Source organism: Psittacula echo (genome assembly GCF_963264785.1).
Source record: "Psittacula echo genome assembly, chromosome: 12".
Lineage (NCBI taxonomy): Eukaryota > Metazoa > Chordata > Aves > Psittaciformes > Psittacidae > Psittacula > Psittacula echo.
In genome coordinates this window covers 13,174,419-13,196,426 of record NC_137747.1, presented here as the reverse complement: position 1 = coordinate 13,196,426, position 22,008 = coordinate 13,174,419, and the positions used below count along the sequence as shown (strand labels likewise).

The 22,008-nt window shown below is 47.1% G+C and overlaps 1 protein-coding gene across 1 annotated transcript in view; it reads left to right on the top strand.

Annotated features, from left to right (window-relative positions):
• TOX2 (TOX high mobility group box family member 2) overlaps positions 1-22,008 on the top strand; it is a gene marked incomplete at its 5' end in the record, with an annotated part of 139,560 nt that overhangs the window by 47,921 nt on the left and 69,631 nt on the right. Inside the window, one exon of the mRNA XM_080628051.1 lies at positions 10,290-10,355. Within this exon, the coding sequence (XP_080484177.1) occupies positions 10,290-10,355 (66 nt within the window). The remainder of the gene's footprint in view (positions 1-10,289; positions 10,356-22,008) is intronic.

The following is a 22,008-nucleotide window of genomic DNA, read 5'->3' as shown; positions in this document are numbered from 1 at the left end:
TCTCTGCTCTTGTGAGCTTATTTATTTAATTTGCAATGGAGAAAAGATAAATAGATATTTCCAACATCATTCCCACAGTGTGTGCACATCAAACCCAGTGTAGCCACAGCGGCTGCTCGCATGGGGCTGGGGACACAGCCCCTTCCTTTGCTGCGCTTCTCCTTGCCAGCAAACTGCTTTCATTGAACCCAGGGCTTTGCTTTCAGCCTCGGGTGCATGTCCAGACATCACTGCCCATGCTGGATCCCTGCTCGCTCCATGGGCAGGGGGATGAAATTAAAGGATGGGAAAACTTTCCCACTTTAGGACTCTTTCTCTCTGGCTGCTCCCTTGCTTCCTCAGCTGCTTCGGTGCTGGTGGCCACATGTAGCCCCTCTTCAGCAGTACCTCTGGTTGCAGTGAGGGCTGTTGTTCTGCTGCAGAAATCAGCATCTCCATAAAACACTTCCAGAGCAGAGCCATGCTCGTAGCTGCTTCTGAGGCAGACAGGTATAAGCTCTATTTTTGTCTCAACCCTGAGGTTTTATCTCTCAAAACTCAATGTTTTTAGGTGCCTTCGACACTGGCACAGCTCTTGCACACAGCCTCTGCGGCTTCTTTTAGATCTTTGTATGTTTTCTGCCTCTCTTAGTTTCCTGTGACTTGCAAGTGTTACCGGTGAAGCAGGCACTGCAGTTAAGTCTCATTATCATTTACTGTATTTGTTTCAGGCTGTCTACACACCAGCCCTGAGCCAGGAAATGTGCTGCATTCATTTACCTCCCTCCCAGCAATGCACAGGGCATCAGGCTTTTGCTGTGCGAGTTGGTGCCTTCAGGTCTGCTGCTGTTGGGAGAAGAACCAGCTTCGCAAGGGCTGGTATTTATTTCTCTTGCAGATAAACTCCTCGAGCACCTGTGTAAATGATAAACAGCGCAGGATGTGCTGCTTGTTTGGTTTTGAAAAGGAAGTGATGCACATGCCGGAGCCTTGCAGCTACATCAGCCCGATCCTATCTTGCAAACTAATCATCTTTGAGCATGGTCAGTGATGGGCTGGAGAGGTCCCAGGTGAAAGCAGGGGTGCGCTGGGGGCCTGTTCTCCTTATCTACGGCCAAATTTGGGGAAGAACTGGGAAGGGTTTGGTGTGGCCAAAGCTGCAGCTCTGGTGAGCTCTCTGCACCGCAGGAGAGGGGGAGGATGGAGATCTCCTGGTGCACTGAGGCTGCTTGAAGCACCACAAAACACCTCTCCCAGCCAGCCTTACATCAGGGTGCTCGGCAGACTGACAGCTATAAACTGAACACAGTCATCTGAATGCGTTCACAATGTATTGGCTCAAGATGTGCCCTCAGGGGCAAAACCTGCTATGTTGCACCACTGGAGGTGTAAGGGTGAGAAACTTTGGCCTTCAAATTAACAGCATGTTTCTCTAAGCGTCGTTCTTGTCCCTTGCTGTGGTTGGGAGGAGGAGAGGAGGCTGGATGGAAGCTTAGCTGGTCTGTGCTGCATTTGCTTCTTTTCAGTGGCACTTGAAAGGGTTAAGCAGAATTTTGATCTCGGCAATATTTTCATGCTTATACATTCTGTTTCTCATTTCCATGACAAAGATGGTAGGAAGAGCAGAATAAGGTACAGAATTTGCAGAGCAATTTTAAGACTGTAATGAGAACAGAAAATAGTAGGGGGAGAAGAATTGTAATTAGAATACGAAATGGGAAAAAAAATTAATCTATTTCCATGTCAGTCTTAAGACTAAATTCTGCTGCTCCCTGTAGCTTTCAGAGGGTGGATTTTTGTGTGTGTGCGCGTATGTGAAGAGCTTGAACTCCTTTGCAGGCTCTGAAAGGTCCAGGTAAATGAGTTTAAGTCCTTATTCCCCCCAGATAACGTAATAACAATGATTTTGTGTGCAGCATTCACAGCAAACCAGCCAGTCTCTTAGATAAATGAATGCTGTCACTTGAATAATGGTGGCATTCAAGATCTCTCCAGCCTCGAGTACAGGAGAATAAAAGATGGTGCTGGAGATGCTGTTGGGGTGGAGGTCCCGGCAGCTGCTTGGGGAGGCATTGCGTGGTTGCAGAGCACAAAAGCACCAAACACCAAGTACTGCTGGCTGGGAGGGAAACTGCACTTCCAAATCCCTGGAGCCAAGCTGGGCCAACCAGCCCAGCAGCTGGTCCAGCTGAGCTGTGAGTATCTCCAGGGATGGAGATCCCACAGCCTCGTGGGCTAATATTTGACCACCCACATGCTAGAAAATGTTGTTTCTAATCTAATGACATTACATCTACCCAGGTGGCTTCCAGCAGCCCAAAGGTTTTGCTGTTGGGCCCTATACAAAGAACTTCTCTGTAAGGTGGTGAATTCCGCTAGCTAATGATTTCAGTGTCTGCCTCCTTGGTTTTAGACTACAAGAAGCAGAGAAAAGCCATTCTCTGTTCTCATCTCATGACTGTACATCTATGTTGAGTCTCTCTACATCTATCACCTCTTGTCATTGTCCATATATGCCATTCCACGCCTTGGATCCTCCCTGTGATTGCCCTCTCTCCTTCTCCTAGCTGTACAGATGGTAAAACAATGTTTGATCTTTTATTCTTTGTTCTTTTCCTAATTGTTTCTCAAATTTGAATGGCCTTTTTGGCAGCTGCTGAGGCCTGAGCAGAAGCTCAAAGTAAACCTTCCAGAATGAAGGCACAGTTTCTCTTCTGGACAGTAACAGCTATTTTAAGACCCATTGTCCTGGCTTTATTGTTAGGATTGCTTTTCTCCAGTGCATTACTTTGCATTTATTGACATTAAATTTAATCTTCCATTTCCTCGCTGCCACTTAGTACTGCGAGAGTCTTAATGCAAAGCCATTCAAAGTCACTTTTAGTTTTGGCTGGCTTGAATAATTTTTAACTCATTAATAAACTTGAATCCTTCTAGATCACTTCTATTATGAACTGGATAGATTTTAGTGCAGACAGATCCTGGACCAGGATCTTCCTCTTCCTGAAACCTAATGAGCAACTTTTCACTGACTGTGAGCACGACGGCCTTCTCTTGTGTCCTGTGACAAGTTGGGTTTGGGTTTAGAGGTTTTTTTGAGGAACCTTATGAGAATTCCAGCCAAAAAGATCATCTCACCTTTTGTAGGTACTTGCTGACCCTCCAGCAGACACAAAAGTGGACTGTGATGCCCAGCATCCCTGATCTCAGGTCTCTGCTGCCTCGGTTATGTGTTGCAGCTGTGGATGGTGTCACTCTAAGAGGGTCAGACCTTCTGGCCTGGCACCTTCCCTGTGCTACCGCTGTTTGTTCTGGAGTAAAAGACTCTTTACTATAAGGTTTTAAGCCTTAATACTTCATCTGCATCAGTCTGTTCAGCCTGGAGAAAAGAAGCTGCGTGGAGACCTCAGAGCAGCTTCCAGTATCTGCAGGGGGCCTACAAGGATGCTGGAGAGGGACTCTTCATCAGGGACTGTAGTGATAGGACAAGGGGTGATGGGTTCAGGACTTAGACAGGGGAGATTTAGATTGGATATAAGGAAGGAATTCTTTATTGTGTGAGCAGTTAGGCGCTGGCACAGGGTGCCCAGAGAAGCTGTGGCTGCCCCATCCCTGGCAGTGTTCAAGGCCAGGTTGGACACAGGGGCTTGGAGCAAGCTGCTCTAGTGGAAGGTGTCCCTGCCCGTGGCAGGGGGTTGGAGCTGGGTGAGCTTTAAGGTCCCTTCCAACCCAAACCATTCTATGATTCTGATTTTACCCTAGGGTAAGGTAGTACATGAGAATGTTGACTGCATGCAGAAAAGCCAGCCCCATAACATGCCAGTGGCTCTTGCAGATGCTCAGCTGTGTAGCCTGTTAGAGGATGGGCTGCCACTGACACCTGCTGTGGTGTCATGCTCTCTTCTAATTACATTTATCCTGAAGCAAATTGCAGTGTGTGGCCAGCCTGGTGGTGGCCAGGATGGCGATGCAGAGCTTCCTTTGAGGAAAACAGGGGGAGTCATAAATCTATTGCTGCACTTCTGACCCTCTTTGACAGGTTCAACTGAGGGGCTATCCAAGCGTTTCAGCAGACAGATAAATAATGCTAAGTGGATCACTTTGGGCCAGAGGTTGTGTAAAGACCTTAATGGGGAAACTGCAGTTAAAGAGATTAAGCTAACCTCAGCGATGTATTCCCTGAAGAAGCATGATGCTAAATTACTCCTATAGGAAATCACAGCAGCAGCTCTGCAGGCAGCAGCACTGACAAGGGCAGGCCTGAAGTGAGTATTTCACATCCCAAGCATGTGGCAGAGATGTGTGCTGGCAGAGATCATCCTTGCCAGCATTGAAGTCTTTGGGTTTGGTGCCCATAGGGCTGAGCATGGTGTGCAGGGGTGCCCCACATTGGGTAGGAGCAGCGTAGTGGGCATGAGGGGCTGGAAACACCATGGCCGAAGTGCAGTTACAGCAGAATGGGGTTCTGCCACCCAAATAATGCTTCCCTGATAAAAATTAATTGTGGAAAAAACTACTTCTGTAAATCTTTCTATAGGAGAGTTGTATTCCCACATGGTGGGTAGGCTGCCAATGGAGGCAGCTAAACAAACCCCAGCAACACATGGGCTGCAGTAATTTGTTAAGTGTTTCTAATGAGGCATGTTAAATATGGCAGTTACTGTATAATGCAAGTTTTCTTGTATTCTAACTTTTATTCACCAAAAACTTACAGGCATTTGTTGCATGGCATTATTGTGGGTCACTCTATGTCTTGAGGTTAGTGGTGGCTGAGGTGTAGCGTGCTGGACACCAAAACCAGCTCAATCACAAGCATCTCTGGTGAGAGGTGATATCCCCAGTGCACCCACTTTGGAAATGAGGCTGTCATGAGATGGGACCTGCTGCCTATCTCCTGTGTCCTGGTACAAAGAGGCAGAACAGAGCAGCAAGTGCTTACAGCTCTGAGCGGCAGAAATCACTGGAAGCATCCAATTCATTCTTCACTGGGAATTTAATAGCTCCTTAATGATGACAGCTTTTACTTACTGCTGGATTTGCATTAATAGGCCACTTTTTAAAAGCTCCAGATCCTCAGTGGACTTGCAGTTGAGGTGCTCTGGTCTTGCATTGGCAACAACAAGTATTAAGATTCAGATCAGACCCTCAAAAAACCCCAACACCCCAAATCCAAACGGCATCACACCCCATCCAAACCCCATAAGAAGTCTGGAAGATTTTTGAGATCTTGCAGGTGTCATTGAAGCCATTCCAGGTATGAGGCTGCTAACATAATTCTTACAGAGTGGAGGTTTTCATGTCAGCTCATGACTCTCAGGAAATAAAAGGATGTGATGAGATTCATAATCAAATTGTACAAGCTGGCAGTGCCACCCATGAGCAATAACACCTCTGAATCTTGGCAGGAGGGTGTGTTTCTTTCCACTGGGTCCTTCCCAGTTCACAAACATTTATTCTCCATGTTTGCAGAGCTGGAGATCACACAGCTGCCTTGCTCCGAGGTCTGTCCTAGCTTGCAGCATGCATTTAGTTTTCTCATTTGTTTTCACCTCACCATCATGGGACCCGTTTGACCTCTGGGCACATTTACAGCTTTGAACCTGGCATCACATTGCAAAAGTAGCAAGTCAAAGTGAATGTAGAAAAGCAATAATTAGAAGTGCTTTGTAGAATATGATCTGAATGAAGCCTGTGCTCAGCTCCCGGTATGGGCTGGTAGATGCGCAGCAGCCTCTGCTCTGGAGCTGCGGTGCCAGCTGCAGCTCCCCTGCAAGAGCCCTAGCCAAAAACCTGTATTTTGAAGCAATGAAAAACTGAATTTCAGAGGGTGTTTTCTCACAAAATAGAACTCTCCTTGTATCTCTTGCTTAGCTGCAATATACATGGTGCTATGTGCCATGGAAAGGTGCTCTAGTGGAGGCATGGCTCTGTGTCCATCACCCTGATTTCCTTGGGACTCTAGATTGGAATGGGATTGACAGGGTCTGTGTGCTGATCCACAGGTGTCAGGTGAAGACAGCTCCTGTGGCATCAGATGGCATTGGCACAGAGTGCCCAGAGAAGCTGTGGCTGCCCCATCCCTGGCAGTGTTCAAGGCCAGGTTGGACACAGGGGCTTGGAGCAACCTGCTCCAGTGGAAGGGGTCCCTGCCCGTGGCAGGGGTTGGAGCTGGATGAACTTTAAGGTCTCTTCCAACACAAACCATCTGATGATGATGATTTGACAGCAATGCCTTTGTTGCCAGAGCTGGTGGGAGTTTGGGCAGTTCCCTCTGAGGGTGCTTTGGTTTGATTTTAGTCTGTCCAGTAGAGTTGTTTCCACCCTGAGCTTGTTGCCTGAGGCAAGTTTGAGCTGGGACTTGGCAAGTGGGGCTTTATGGGTCCTTTTTGAAGCAGAGGTCCTTGATTCTGGTTATACCTGTAGGCAATCATTGCTAATATATGTTAGATAAAGATGGGATGAAGAAAAGCACTTAATCACATCTTCCTTCCTCTCACAGTTCCGCAATTTGACTACACAGGGTTTGCATTCCCAGATTTTCAAGCGAACACCATGCTGTGGATGCAAAGCACTACAAGCTGAGAGGGATCTCTGCTTACCTTGGCTTTGTGCTCATTTCATGCAGAGGAGGGTGAGAATTAGCCACAGCCACTGATTTGCTTAATAGGCTCTTCTATTAACCAAAGAATAACAAACATTGAATAATTACCAAAGAGCAAAAGGATGCTACAGATAATTGCATGAGAGTATATTCCTTTCAAATTAGGACATGAAAATGATACCTGCCACTCACATTTGCACATCATCCAATACAGTCTTGATCAATTCTGAGGTGCATAAAGGGTGATGAATGGATGCGCCAAGGTCTGGAACTGCCTGGGAGGCTTGACATGCACTGGGAGTTAGACCAAAGTGAAAAGGGAGGAAGCACTTGTAACCAAAGGGAAATATTAAAATGTCTTTTTCTGCCCTAAATCTACCTGGAATGATGGGACTGATTGTTTCGAAGTGCATTAGGTAGTGAAGCTATAATGAGCAGAGGGAGAGCACATTTCTTATCTGCTCTACCTGGCTCGTGTATAAGTGGCAAACATCTAATTGAAAAAATACCCTGATGGGAGAATTTCTAATAAATTTGTTTGCACCCTCATAGCCTGGAGGAGAGGGAGGAAAAAATCCAATCAGCAGTGGGGAAGTTCCAAAGTTTCCATTGCATTTTGAGTCTTGATTTTCAGGCTGGCTGCTCAGGCTGGCAATCAGAGGCACAGTAATTTTGAAGGCAGGGTTCATTACAGTTATTATGGAAGCATCATGGGCAGAAGGAAGTGTGGAGTGGAGATAGGGGAATAGTAGAAAGCCATAAAAAATACATTCTGACAAACAGGGTGATACAGAGAAAGCAGAGTGCTTGTTGTGCCCTGGACCTCCCCACTGAAAGACACTGTGTCTTTTGCTAATATAGATTTCCAGGTGACTTTTGATTCTGAAGAGTCAGGAATCTTTTTCTGCTGGAGGTCAGGATTTTACAGCTTTGGGGTATTTTTCCCAAATGACTTGAATGACAACCCCAGACTGGTTTGGGTTGGAAGGGACCTTAAAGCTCATCCAGTTCCAACCCCTGCCACAGGCAGGGACACCTTCCACTGGAGCAGCTTGCTCCAAGCCCCTGTGTCCAACCTGGCCTTGAACACTGCCAGGGATGGGGCAGCCACAGCTTCTCTGGGCACCCTGTGCCAGCGCCTCAGCACCCTCACAGGGAACAGCTTCTGCCTTAGAGCTAATGAATATATTAGAAGATCTGTTGCAAACTGGTCTTAGGCTACATCTGCAAAGGAGGAGGAGAAGGACACAAGTGGGGTGCATGTTTGCAAGGTAGCAGGATGGATGCGCATCATCTGAGTATTTAAATCTCTCAGAAGGGCAAAGCTTTTACTTGGGAAATAACTCTTCTTTTGCTGAAGTGGAAGTAAATATTTCCTCGGTACAAATTCCTGAATGCTTCCAGGGATGGACAGAACTATCTCCCCACTGGAATATTTAGGGCTGCTTGCTGGAAAGCTCTTGTGCAGCTCACCTGAAGCATCTCAGTGTGCAGTCTTAAGATGCAAATGCTTTTAAGCATCCCATGGTGCCACATAGCTCGTCTGTGCAGCTGACCCGACACAAAGCTCTGGTCCAACAGAAGAAGTCTCTGCCAGTGGCAGGGAGTTGGAACTGGATGAGCTGATATCTCATCCAGTTGGAACTGGATCTCTTCTAACCCAAACCATTCTATGATTCACTGCCAATCAGGCCACCTGCCAGGGCCCTACACCCATGTGGTGCAGGGACTTGGGGTGTCTTGTTCGGGTTGCAGGATCCACCTGATGTTTTATTGGTGAGGTGGTTCCAGAAAGATCTAGGGAATAGGACCTCAGGACCCCAATTTTGCCTGTTCCAAAAAGATTGGCTCCTGAAACCCCTGCTGCTGCCCATGTCAAATCAGAGACCGGCTCCTCCTGCAGACCCTGGGTCCTGCTGCTGGAGGGCTGAGCATCTCCACCAAACTGCACCCTCTCTTCTGCAAATTCAGCCTCCTCTGCTGGGGTTGGCAGAGCGTATTTAGCTTGTGGAGCTGACTGAGTCTCCGTACTTGGAAGCACCACGGCTCCAATTGGAACCCTGTTAGCAGGAGCTGGCTGTGCTGGCGATTGGTTTACGGGTGGAGGGGAATTCAGTTTAAAGTGTATAGGACCCAGCTGGCTTATAGAATCACAGAATGGTTTGGGTTGGAAAGGACCTTAAGATCATCTTGTTCCAACCCCCACCGTGAGCAGGGACACCTCACACTAGACCATGTCACTCAGGGCTCTGTCCAACCTGGCCTTGCCTCTGTGATAACTGCTTGTCCCAGCAAGCAGTTATCCATGCACTGCGGATGCTCCCTGCATCCTGTGGCTCCTGCCTCATAGATGGGTTTAACCAAATCCTGCATTTGCTCAGGAATCCCCTTCCCCCTGCTGCAGCTGCTGTCAGGACTGGGTAATGAGTGGCACAATACCTGCTCTAATTCTGCTGCTTTTAATTGGTTTTCTCTGCTATCCCAGAGGATGGTTTGGCAATTAGAAGGTGTCTGATGCTGGGCAGAGCTGTGTTACCCACGCTTGGCTTTGCTAACTCTGCTGACTTAACAGCTAATCCTGTAGCACTCTGAGAAATGGAAGTGTAATTAATAGTCTACACTGAAAGTCTTTACCTGGTTTTATTTAGATTTCTCTTTTATTGTTCTTAATACAACCCATTTCTCTTAAGGCATAACTGCTATCAGCCTCGTATTAGAGAGCAAGAGGACACGCAAGGAGTGAACAATCCTCAATTCATCATCCAGCTTGTAAGGGCAAAAGGGCTGGCTCTTCTTGTTGAGTATATGGTGTCATTCACAGCTGGTACCTTCATCCTTGTCTCGGGAGTGTTTTATGGCATAGCCCATTTTATTGCCATAATTAATTTGTGAACTTAGCCTTGAGAACTGCCCCAGCCATACTTCGAGCCGGAGACAGTCCTGGAGGGCTTTATTCCTTCATTTGGAACCGGAACAAGTGCTTCTGTTGTAGCTAATTAATGAGAAGAGTTTCGCTGTTCTCCATGGGGGTTTGGTAGCCTAATACATGGATTAGCAGCTCAGAAACAGGCGAGGGACACAGGTGAACGCTCTGTGCTCAGTTGGCTCTGCCTTTCACCCAGGCAGGGGAACAGGAGACGGGGGAATTGTGCCTCCTTGCAGCCAGAGTTTGCAAAGAGCATCAAGCTGTTAGCTGGGAGTCAGGCTTTGCACAGAGACCCCCTCGTGTACAGTCCAGAGTGGCTTTCTGCATTGCTGCTGTAGGTTTGCTTTGGTGGTTAAGGAGTACGTAGCTGTCTGGAAGAGGATTGAATGGGACTTGCCTGTCTTGGGAATTTCCACTGATAGAAGTTGGCTTTTTAAAGCTGATGGGTGGCCTGGTAGGAATTCAGGAAGAGCTTCATTTGGGTGATCTTTGCTTCTGGATACATCTGTAGTTTTGCACATCTTTGGCTTATTTATTTGAGTTGGAGCAATTAATTCATTATTTCACTGAAAAACTAGCATGAATGTGCTATGTTACCATGTCCCATTGCAATAACGCCGTGTATGTGTGCTCAAACACTCAAAAGCTTCAAAGGAGCAGCTCAGGATTTTCTTCTGGGAATTTTAGCTCTGTACATGAAGAGCCAGGAAAGCTTTTGGGGTTCACATGACCCTGGGGTGCAGATGGCATTTCACTAAGTCTCACTTTCTTGTCTCTTTCTAGTTTGATGGGGAGAACATGTACATGGGAATGAACGACAACACACAGGAGTTTCTATCGGCGAATCAGGTAAGCACAGTTTGCTGGGGTTGGCAGTGTGGAGAGATTCTATAGGGGACTTAATCTGTCCCCAGGGACAAATTCTAGGGGCTGTCCGTGAATCTGCATTCCTGGACATCAGGAGGTTCACTGGATGGGGGAGCTGCCAACCAGCTTCTGCCAAGGAGCAGCAACGGATGCCCTCGGTGCGCGGTGAGGCATGTGCCTGGTGCCGCCTCTCCATTGAGACTGAAAAGCTTTGCTTCAGAATCCTTCACTCAAAATGAACATGCAATTGGTGTTTCTGGATGCATTGAGGTTTCCAAGTATTGTGTGTGCTTCAGGTGTCTCATTCCCTCACGCAGAGTGTGTTTTCTGTAGCTAAATAGATTAACACTTGGCCAGTATGGGGAGAAAAAGGAATTGAAGGTTTCCTGTTTTGGAGCTATAAGCCCACACGTGGAGGACCAGAATGGAAGTGCTCATGTATTGCAGGTGCCTGAGGCATCAGAGCTCTCTCTGAGCTTGGATAAACATGAAACAGGCATGTCCATTCACTGGAGCCCTAAAAATACATTAAGTCCATCCTTAGGTCCTGATGGGACCTAAGCATGTGCTTACCTGTCCTCCTGATAAGAGATGGTCCCATCTGCATCCCTCAGTAGTCCAGCCCAACTAGAACATGCTGGGGCCTCAGTGCATTTTTGAGGTGCCTTGGGGCAAAGCATCTCATCACATCCAGCTGCCTTGTAAGGGAAAGTACAAATTCATTGCTACTATTTCTCAGCATCCTGATTTTGGGCTGTGTTGGGCCGTTCTGATGTAGGGCCCTGCTGACCACAAACACATGCATTGTATTTCCATCCAGCCCAAGATGATGACGGATTCCTCTTGCCCTGGACCTGATGTGTGTGGCCTGGGGTGAGGTTTTGGTGTGTTCCTGATGCTGGGGTTTGGTACTTACTGCAGCATCACTATGAATTACAAGGCTAGTGAGTCAACCTCGGTATATCCAACTCAGATATCAGCAGTGACCAAAATATATGCACCCTAAACTTGAAAACAGGATGAAAACCTGTTGTTTGCCCCCTTAGAGCATGTCAGTGCATTGGCTTATTGCTTGGGAGAGTTTTCCTGCTCTGGCTTTGTCTCATCTTGCATCTTCAGTTACCCTCCTTGTGCTGCTATGCTTAGAACAGTCAGAGAGGAGCTGGGAGTGTGACCAATGGGTGCAGGTGGCACCAGGGCTCTGCCAGGGTGGGTGCCCCATGGGATGCTGCAGTGACCCACCCTAGCCTCACATGGGGCTGCAGGAGGGGAGCAGGGTAGGGGATGAGGATCCCAGTCTATGCCCTGCAAGGGTATTAGTCATGGTTCCCACCCAGCATGAGCTTTGGCCGAGGAGGACAGGGAGCAGCCTTTCTCCCTCACCCTCATTAGTCTCCCTTTATTTACCTGTACATCAGCACGTGTTTACCAGAGAGCGCTTTATAGCACCGGTTATAACTTTATTACTAATAACACTACTCTTCTATTTAAATGGGGGTTCCAGATGTTTTTTATTGTTTGCTAAACCTGTTGTAACCTGAACGAGTACATTAAACAGCAGGAGCGTGGTTTCACAATCTTGCTCGAGAGGCTGCTAAATCACCGGCACACGCGGGATATGGCTCTGCCTTTGGGATCCTTGGGGACAAAGGCAAATCATACACACTAATTACTGAAGCCATCACTCTATAATAGATGGGCCTGGTGTGTTGGGGATTTTAGTCTTAAACTGGTTGCACTGGGCACCGTCAGGCACCCGCAGCTCTCAGCAGCAGACGCAGCTTACACTGAGCTCAGCTCAGGCACAGGGGCTGGGATGTCCGGCATTAACCGTGGGAAATCCTGGCTTCCCATTGCCTGGTTTAGGGCACACTTGCTTATTTATCGCAGTTTTGCACTACAGGGTGAGCTCTGCTGGTACCAGCACGCTTGTGATGGTCTGGGGTGAGACTGTCACCATGAAATCCCCTGTCCAGCCCCTCTGTGCTTCGAGGTGGGTGGGAAGGGCCAGGAGAGCCAGAAATAAATCTCTATGTGTGGCTTCATTTCAGCTGGAAATGTTTAGAGGTCCACAGATTGAAGAAGTTTGATAATGTTTGTTATAGGAAATTCTGTTTTGCCTTGTGATTTCTCTTTTAAAATACCTAGAAGGAGGCAGGCAGAAAGCAGAATTCAGTTTATCACCTCCTCCCTCCTCCCCTGGTTTAAACCCAGGGGGGTTTAAATGGCTCCTGCCTGTCAGTGCAATGCTTTACACCTTCTGCAACTGCTTAAGCTCTCGAGTCATCCTTTCCCATCACACAGATAAGATTATTCTCATTTTACAACTGGAGCTATAGGGATGCTGTGGGTAGAGCAGTCCTAGGGCAGCGTTGTGATCCTGCAGCACCCTGGCATCAGCTTTATCTCAGCCCTTTGTGCCATTTTTGATCCTAAGGAGCTTCTGCAGTATCTCATGGCAAAGCCAGGACCAGTGTTTGTTTCATCATTCCCAGCCCTGGAAACTTCTAACTTCTTCTCCTCATCTTACTCGATGGGATTGCTTATGTGCCACTGCCTGTATTTTTAGTTGTCCTCCCAAAAGGGGCTGGTCTCAGCAGAGGATGAAACACAGAAATACAGGAGCCTAAAACATAATGAGAGAGCTGACAGATCCAGCCTCACATAGCACAGCCTGCCTGGGGAGAATAATTCCTCTTGTTCCACCAAATAGGAAGGACATTTGACCCCAGAAGTGAGTCAAATGTAAAATGTAATTCAACCCCCAACAGGGGCCAGAGTATAAATGCAACTTGACATCTGATCAAACCACCATGGACATTTGACCCCTGAGATGAGTGAGGTATCTGTTGTGTCTCATGAAGTCAGCAGAGCATCATTCCTCACCCCTGTCAATTTTCTTTCTATCTTTCCTCCCCTCCTCAAACAGGGACAAGGAATTAAGTAATGCAAAAATCCTGAGGCATGGACAGATTAGCAGCCACATGATGTACTCTGAAAGATGAGTGACAATGCGGTGGTGCTGTTAAAAGAAATAAAAACAGACGCAAAATCAGTAAGAAAAAGCATTTATTAAGGCCTTTGTGATAGCGAAAATAACCCCAGGAAAGGCAAAGGTCGGGAAATTCCTCATGTAGCTGGACAGGAATGAGTTGGTTTTGTTTGGCATCGAGACTTGCGCTTACAGGAAGAGTCCACAGGTGCTTTATAAGCATGAATTAACTACATCTGGGAATTCCCTGCAAGAAGGTCTCATTATCCTATGTGGTGGGTGAATTAATGCCGGAAATGCCTTACCACGGGAGCTGGGGATGATGTGATGCCATGTATGGGAATGACTGTCCCTCAGCTTGTTTGGAGTAGGGGTGTGACTGCTGGGTCAGGGAGAGACATTAAGCAAAGCCTTAGGGGAGTGTTTGCCATGTTTTCCTCTCTCCATGGCATGTCCCAGGCTGCTGGCAGGGCAGCAGGTAGCTTCCAGGGGGGAAAGAGCTCATTACTTACTGCTGGGCCTTTGTGATCCCGCGCTCTGCCTAATCCCAGGAGCTTTCAGTGCATGGCTTATTCCAGCCGAGCAACATGCCTGTTCCTGTACCAACAAGTTTATTTGTGTGACTCCTCATGCAAATGCTGTTACACATCAGTATCGTTTATTCAGGCCAGGGAGATAGATACGTTGGAATATGCAGCTCTTTGCTTTTGTGAAGGAGAGCACAGATAGGACCTCACTGCTTTAACTGTGAGTGTTGGAAATATGATAGCTAAATAGACAAAGTTATTTGCCCATCGTTTTCTCCTCCTGCTGCTGCTGTTATACCATTCTTTTGCTGGCACACTCATGCTGCCCATCTGTGTATCAAAGCCACCAGGTCTTGGCTGCCACATCTGTCTGTGGACAAGTGTGGGGGCTGCAGGTTTCCATAGCAGCATTGGCAGAGCTTGATTTCACCCAGCTCTGGTGAGACACCCCATGTCCATGACCCTGCAGAGAAGCCTAGAGGGCTTTAGTTCTGGCTGTGTGCCTCAGGGCAAGGCTGGGTAACTTGTGGATGGAGCTGTTCACATTTATACCACAGGGGAGCAGATCCGTGGGCATAGACGTGTTTGTACATGGCAGCATGTGCATAATAAAATAGAAGGTGGGGTTTTCTCTGCTGTGTGCAAATCAGCAGGAGCTCAGCTGAGTGCGGGGGCTGTACCAGTGCACCAGTGGAAATGAAGTTAAGATTGTATTTGTCATGCATACATATAGAAAGCATCTGTCTTCAGATGTGTTCCTATACATGTTATATGTGCCTGCCCCTTTCCGCACACATGAAATCCATCTGCGTATGTAGCCGTGTGCTTGGATGGGTATAAATCAACATTTATCTACTGCATCTATTGCCCTTTATCTGTTTATCTCCATACATCTTCAAGCTCGGGTCTGTATTAGCCATAATAGATACAGTAAGTCGCTGATCTGGTGGGTCAAACGGTCAGGGCTCTTTGATCAGCCGTCAGGATACATTACCACCAGGGCCTCCGGTGGGGCTTGAATTACAACTTACATTTGACTCATTTCTGGGGTCAAAACGTCCCTCTTATTTGATCGAATGACAGAAATTGTATAATTTGTATATATCCCTGAGCCATATGTGCTCTGAGTGCCACTCTAATGTGTTTTATAAAGGCACAGCTGTCTTGGTGACTTATTTAAAATGGGATTTTGAAGTAGTGTTCTTGCCATTTAATGTCCTCATTCAGGGTTACACAAGGTTTATCAAATAATAAATAACATTTAGAACATTCATTTTAGCATAACAATGGGTTTGCTAGTTATAAGGAACTGGACGGCACAATAAAGCTGTGTTTGGTAAATAAGCAATCATGTAGAGAGCAAGCAATAGCATAATTAGAAATTAATGACAGTGTGGGAAGCTGTGGATACCTTCCTCGTGTGCTGCTAATGCTCCAGACTAGACAGAGCTCATCTTGGCAGCCTCTGCTACAAAATATGGCATCAAACATTGTCATAATACTGGCAGACGTGTTGTGCTCCCACCTCCTGGGCCTCCCACCAGCCTCCACTGAACTGCAGCAGAATGGCAGTGGTTGATAAAATAAAGCTGGGGCTGGGGCATATCCGTGCTGTGAGAGCATGGGGAGTCCCCTTCCCTTTCCTGGCCAAATGCAGTGATTACTGCATGAAGTGGCCATGGAGCCCAGGCAGCATGGGGGCAATTCAGTGCTGCTGATGAATACATGGGTCATCATCCCCTCATTCTTGCTCCTTCCTCCCTAGGAGGAAGCTGTAAACCAGAACCACTATGGACTTTGGTTTTCCCTCCATCAGCAGCTCTGGTAGTGAAGCAATAGCGTGCAGTTGTTGGGGTATAACGTGTTCTCATGTTGGTTGGTCCCTGACCTAGAACATTGAATTTGGAGGAGTTTCCTGCAGTTTGTTTGTCCCTGAAGCTCACAGAACACATGTACATGTAGAAGGCCCCTAGTGAAGAGAAGTCAGAGCTTTATATGGACTCAGTTGAAAGAGAGGATTAATCAGAGGCTGGCAATGCAGTGGAAGCTAGGAGTGTGTGCTGCAGCAGGCACCTATGCTAAGATAGAGGTTTTGCTCTTCCCCTGCTGCCCTTTGAGTAATACTGTATGAATTCCTATCAGACTAAGGAACAGAGGGAAGACGTTGATAGATATCAACTGCCTTTCTCGGCAGATGATTCAGGAAGAATCTCATGTACTATTTTAGAATGAACAATAGATTGTTACATGTCATTTATTATAATCAGCAGCTAATGGAAACTCTTCCAGGCGGGGCTTTGGAGGTGAGCACAACTACAGCTGATGATCCAGGCTTGTGAATTTTGCATGAGCTCCTATGTGATAGTGAAAGGTGCAGTTGGGAAGCGATTCCAGTAACTTAGTCACAGCAAGAGGAGCTGCTGTTGCTGGTGAAGGGTTGGTTCTAGTGCTTAAATGAGCTAATAAAAACATCCCTTGGTATTACAAGCAGAATGTGCATCATCTCCAACCGTTGATCTCAAAGGACTCCTAAGTTATTAACAATAGAGTGTTTGAAAAACAGCCATCAAGCATCATAGAGTGAAAAGCTGATGTAACTGAGCAGTTCCTAGACCAAAATGGATAGTCTCTGCTTCCATTGCATTTACTTGGGGCAGAGGTGGGGGAACATATAGCATTTTATACGGTTGAAGGTATCCATCAGGTAAGACAGAACACCTTGTATGGACAGAAAACTATGAAGTTGTCATGGTGGTTGAGTTTTCATGCATAGATATTTCATCAAGGAACTGAAGGTTTAGGAGCAAAGGCAGGAGGGAGGAGAAGATCCTTGGGCCATCAGAGTAGTGGTCAAAAGCATACCCCATGGCTGGCAGCCTGAGGACTCAGCCTAGTGTCCACTGCTTCTGGAAGGTCTTCCAGGCTACTGCAGCCAGCTATATGCCCTTGGGTCAGTGCAAGCAGTACTCTTTCCTTCTTTTTCCCAAGTCTATCACAGGTTATCCAGGATCTGAATCAGCTCAGAGATTGTTTTAGAGCCAGTGGTAAAAAGCATCTGTATTAAGCAGCTCAGTCTGAGAGGGTGGCCATGAGGGTTTCTTGGCACCAACATTCTGTGATGCCCAGCAGTGGAGCTGAAGGCAATGTGGACCTGAGATTCCAAAACTGCTCCCAGTGTGCTGAAGAGTGAAGGAGGTGGAGTAACTGGGACTGCTTCAGAGCACCATGGGGCACAGCTGACAGTCCAGCCCAACCAAGTAACACTGAAGGGGATCTGCTGGTGTGGACTGTGGCTCTGGTGGCATGAGGACACATAGGCTGGCTTCCAGCGACACTGATGAGCTTGTAAAGCCAACAGCTTATAAAATAGCAACAAAATATAGAGAAAGGTGATAAACAGTACCCGTTAGCCAGCAAAGTGTCACTTTATCCCAGGTTTCCCACTGTGCTCAACACCGCTATAATGGGACCACACTTTGTGTATGTCAGGCTGTTGCCTTTGATGGTCAGCACGGCCTAGGGCAAGGTGGAGACCTAGACATGGAGGAACCTGGGGCAGCTCTGGAGGGAGCAGGTCACCTTCAAAGCATAGTTATCACATTAATATGGTGTTTATGTGCACTTTAAATCTCCTGAGAGTGCTGCTCTGGCTACCATTGCTCCTGCAAGGGTGCTGGGTTGTCATCAGACAAAGGCAATCCTGGAGCTTTTATGCACAAACTGTTTCTGCCTTCAGATCCTCCAGTTCCTCACACGGTGCTAATTCCTCGCTGCTTGTCTCCTGAATTACCCACTGTGACACAGTGTGATTGGGAGCCAGGTCTTTACATGCTAACGACTGATGGTGAGTTCTGATAAAGCAATAACATCCCTACTGGTTAGCTGCGATGAGCAAGGTTTTCTACTGTGTCCTGTTGACGGGTTTGAGTTTGGCTCCTGCAGAGGTTGGTTTGCTTCTGTAATGGATCCCTGGGGAGTGGCTTTGGAAAACTCTGTTTATTTGTTGAAATGTAGCACTGGGCCGCAGAAATATGAAACAAAACCAGCCTGTTGCTCTTGGGATTTCCTTTCCCAGCTGATTGATTGCTTCTCTTCTCATCGCAGTCCCAGCCCAAGCCAGTGTTTGGGTTTGCCGTCACAGCTGAGTGATTAACTGGGAAGTCACTTACTTCCAGCAGGAAAGTGTTATTTTCCATTTCAGAGTTTGGATGATGGCTTGTGCAGAAAGGGAGACCCCTCCATACCCTCACCCAGCTGCAGAATGTGCTCTTCGCTCCGTGCTGGCTTTGGGGCTGCCCCTTGCAGTACAGGGTTGGGCTCCACTCTAGCTTCACGATGGCCTGATCCTCTCAGTGCAGCATCGTGGGGCTCTGCAGGTCATGGAGGATGATGAGGGTTATGCATCATAGCTCATAGTCAGGCTTTCACTCCAACCCCTACTCGCTCATGTGGCTGTGCAGAGCAGTGGACCTGCACTGGTGTCCAGCAGTGCTCTTGCAGCTTGCCTGTGAGCGTGAAGTGGTACCCAACCCCTCACAGCTCTAACAAAGTGGTGGCACCTCATGGGGAGTGCACCCACGAGAACGGGCTGGCTTGGTGCCTGCACCCACCTGGCTGGTTTGTGTTAGCTCTTCAGCTTCTGCTCCAGAGTTTGGTCAGCAGACCCCTGGGCATTCCCCTTCTCGAAGCCTGAGCAGCTCAGAGCGGGTGCAGTTGGCAGGTACCTGGGCAGGGAACATGGGTGCCCTGGGTAACCTGGGCAGGGGAGCCTGAGTTGCAGGTCCCAAGGAGGGGAGCATGCACCGTGGGTGCTCAGGAGAGGGGACTGTGCTGCTGCAGGTAACCAGGGAGAAGATGGCAAGCATGTGGTGTGGGTACCACAGCATGCGTGTCCCCAGGCCCATGTGGTCCTGTTCCTCTGGGGAAGGCTTAGCTCTTTCCCTGTCAGGTGAGGCACCAGGCCAGGCTGCTCAGAGCTATGATGGGACCCAAAAATCAGACACAGTTAGGGATGCACTTGCCTATCACAGGCAGGCATGCTCTGGCACTGGATCCAACTGAAGGACCACAGGCTTAGCTCCTGCTGGCAGGGTGAAAGGTGGCAAAGTGGACCCAGAGCTCTGCGTTAGGCCTGTGCATCCATCACCCTTGTTGTGGTCTTGCTGAGGACCGTGCTGGGTCTCGCTTCTCCATGACACCATTTTCATGATCAGCAGCCTCTGAGCAAGCCTGAATTAAATTTATCTCAAACTAGGAAATCCATCAGCAGCCATCAAAAGTGTCAGAGCTGCTACTGTGTAGCTCAGGTCTATACATCTGTGTACACTGTAAAGGGCAAAATATGACTTGGCTTTTATTACTTTAATTAAAACATGAGTGAAGAGTATGAGATTCATATTAAATTGTATTTTCCTGGCTGCTGTGTGAAGGAGCTAACTGATCTGATTACCATGAAGATTACAAACTATCAAAGTGAAAAAGAGCTTTTTGCAAGTATTTCATATTAAACCTTCAAACATAACACTTTAAGAATAATTATAGTTGTATTACTGGAAAGTGATTCATGAATTCTGAATAAATAGAAGACCCTTAAAGGGAAATGTTCCAAGACCACAGTTTTCATTCCAATCTGATGAAATTTAGTATCATTTTGCAGCTGTAGAATAAAATGAAAAAAAAATATATGTACATAGAGTGTATTGAGTATATGTCAGACTAAACTAATGAGATTTTTTTCATCAACTCCAAGCACGCACGCAGACAAATGGAATAGCCATTCTCATTTTCTGTAATGGAAAGCACTGAAAGAGGAGGCAAGAAAGGATCTTACTGCTCACAGGTCTTTATTCTACCCTTGATTGTTAAATAATATATTTTCAGTTCTCATCTCTCGACTGCAGAATGTTTGAACTGACATTAATGGGTATATAAGAAAAGAGCAAGCTTTAAAAAAACTAAGCAAGTGAGGAAGGGCTAGGATTGGGAATTTTATTAGTATTCCCGGTGGGCTGTAATAAAGATACTTTTCACACAATACAGTGAATGTTTACAGCAGACAATTTAGTTTCCTTCCAACAATTATGAGAGAAATTGAATCTCAGGAAATGTTCGTTTTCTCTAAAATTAGACATAACAATAAAGATACCGCTGAAAGTTTGTTAAGGAGGGAAGAAAAGAAAAACAAACCAAAACACAACAAAAGGCAGGGGTCTCTGGAAGACAATTTAGCACATTTGTTTTAAGAATTCCAGATGACTGGAAACAAAAACAAAAGCAGACACCTACACGGTGCTGAGGGCTCGTGCTCCGCACACCCAGCTTGAAGTTGGGGCTGGTTTTCTGTGGAAGAGCTTTTCTTTTTTCCCTGGGGTTCAGTAATTTCTAGTGCATTTTGGAAGCAAATACCCAAAAGGTGCTTGTTTACACCCTGTACCGATCTAGAGGAGGATGCCCATCACTTCTGCAAGCAGGGGAGGCACAAGGTTATGCTCTTTCGCATGCAGGTCAGGATGCTACAGGCCTGGAAGCCTGCACTGGTAGCAAAGCAGGATGTGAGATTCTCACCTGCCCACCCTTCATCCCAGGGGGGGTTTCCCTGCGCTAAGCACATGGAAGGGAAACATCATTATATACATCAAAACTAGCAAAGCTGTGAAACCATGGAATCCCAGACTGGTTTGTGTTGGAAAGGACCTTAAAGCTCATCCAGCTCCAACCCCTGCCACGGGCAGGGACCCCTTCCACTAGAGCAGCTTGCTCCAAGCCCCTGTGTCCAACCTGGCCTTGAACACTGCCAGGGATGGGGCAGCCACAGCTTCTCTGGGCAAATGTGATGTTTCATCTACCCCCTGTACAAGTGCTGTTATGTGTGGGGTTCCATGTATGAAAAGCAACTTAGCAAAATACGGTGAGCTTGGGCCTTTAGGTTTTTTCCCAAGAAAATCGGTCATGAAATGTCAAGAGAGGAGCTGCAGGGAAAAGGTGGGAATTACTGGGTGCTTGAATCCAACTTCAGGAAGGAATTTATCCTGCTCACACAGAGCTGCTGAGGATCAAAAAGGGAAAGCACTCTGTGAAGCGCAAAAAACTTTGAAGCTCTTTGAGCAGCTCACGCTGTGGTGTTTAATTTTTGAAGCGCTGTGATTTGAACAAGCAGTGTAGTTCTTCTCCTTGCCCTGGTTTCCAGGCTTCTGCTACAATGTCCATGTTAGAGACACCTACTCAATCCTACTTGGCTTTTTCTTTGTCGGTGCGATCTTTGATTGTCAGCTTCTGCTCACTCTGTTCCAGTCTAGAAGGAGATTCCTGTTGTTTGATATCAAGAATAGGGATGGGAGGAGACATGGTGAAATCTGACGCAGCTTAGCTTGCAGCAAAGCTTCTGTAGTGATCTTTCTCAAGCGGATTTGTCCCACTTTGGTCATATTTGAGGCTAGACTTGGATGATGCTTTTCAGTAATACCAAGTAGGACTCTTGAGGTGCCTGGTTTGGTACCAGCATTAACAATAGGAGCCATGAGTCATCACAGGTTTGTGGAAATATGTAGGCTTTGTGGGGGCTTGGATTTGAAAGATGGCAGCTGAAGCCCTTGAGAACACTGGACAAATGTGCATTTTTGCCACGGGGTCGATGTTTTGGCATTACCTGCAGTCCTGCTGTACCCAAAGCCTTCCCTGCTTCTCCATTTGCATTCTTCTCTCATTTCAGCTCTTCCACTTCTGCCCATTTCTCTTGGAGGAATTCAGGTTCTACCTGGCATGTTGTGAAATAGTAAAAATAGTAGAGAAACCTCTCCAGCAGCTGAACAAATGAAGTGTTTCACTTGGTTTGGCCTCTGGATAGCTGGGGGTGGTTTTCTTTGGATGCAGGGGCTCATGGAATGCCTCCCTCCCTCAGGCTTTGCGTGTTCAGTTTGAGTCCTTGTGGTCATGCAGTGAAGGCTGTTCTGCTATTGGTGTGAGCCCTCTTGCACCTTCCTCTCCTCTGCAAAGCAGTTCACTCTGTCAGCAAATGCTGTCCATTGTCTTTAAAGCTGCCAGTGCCTACAAGGGTCCTTTCTCACTGCTAGCATTGGAGGTGATCACTGATACGGGCTCCTGGCTGTGATTGGTGTCC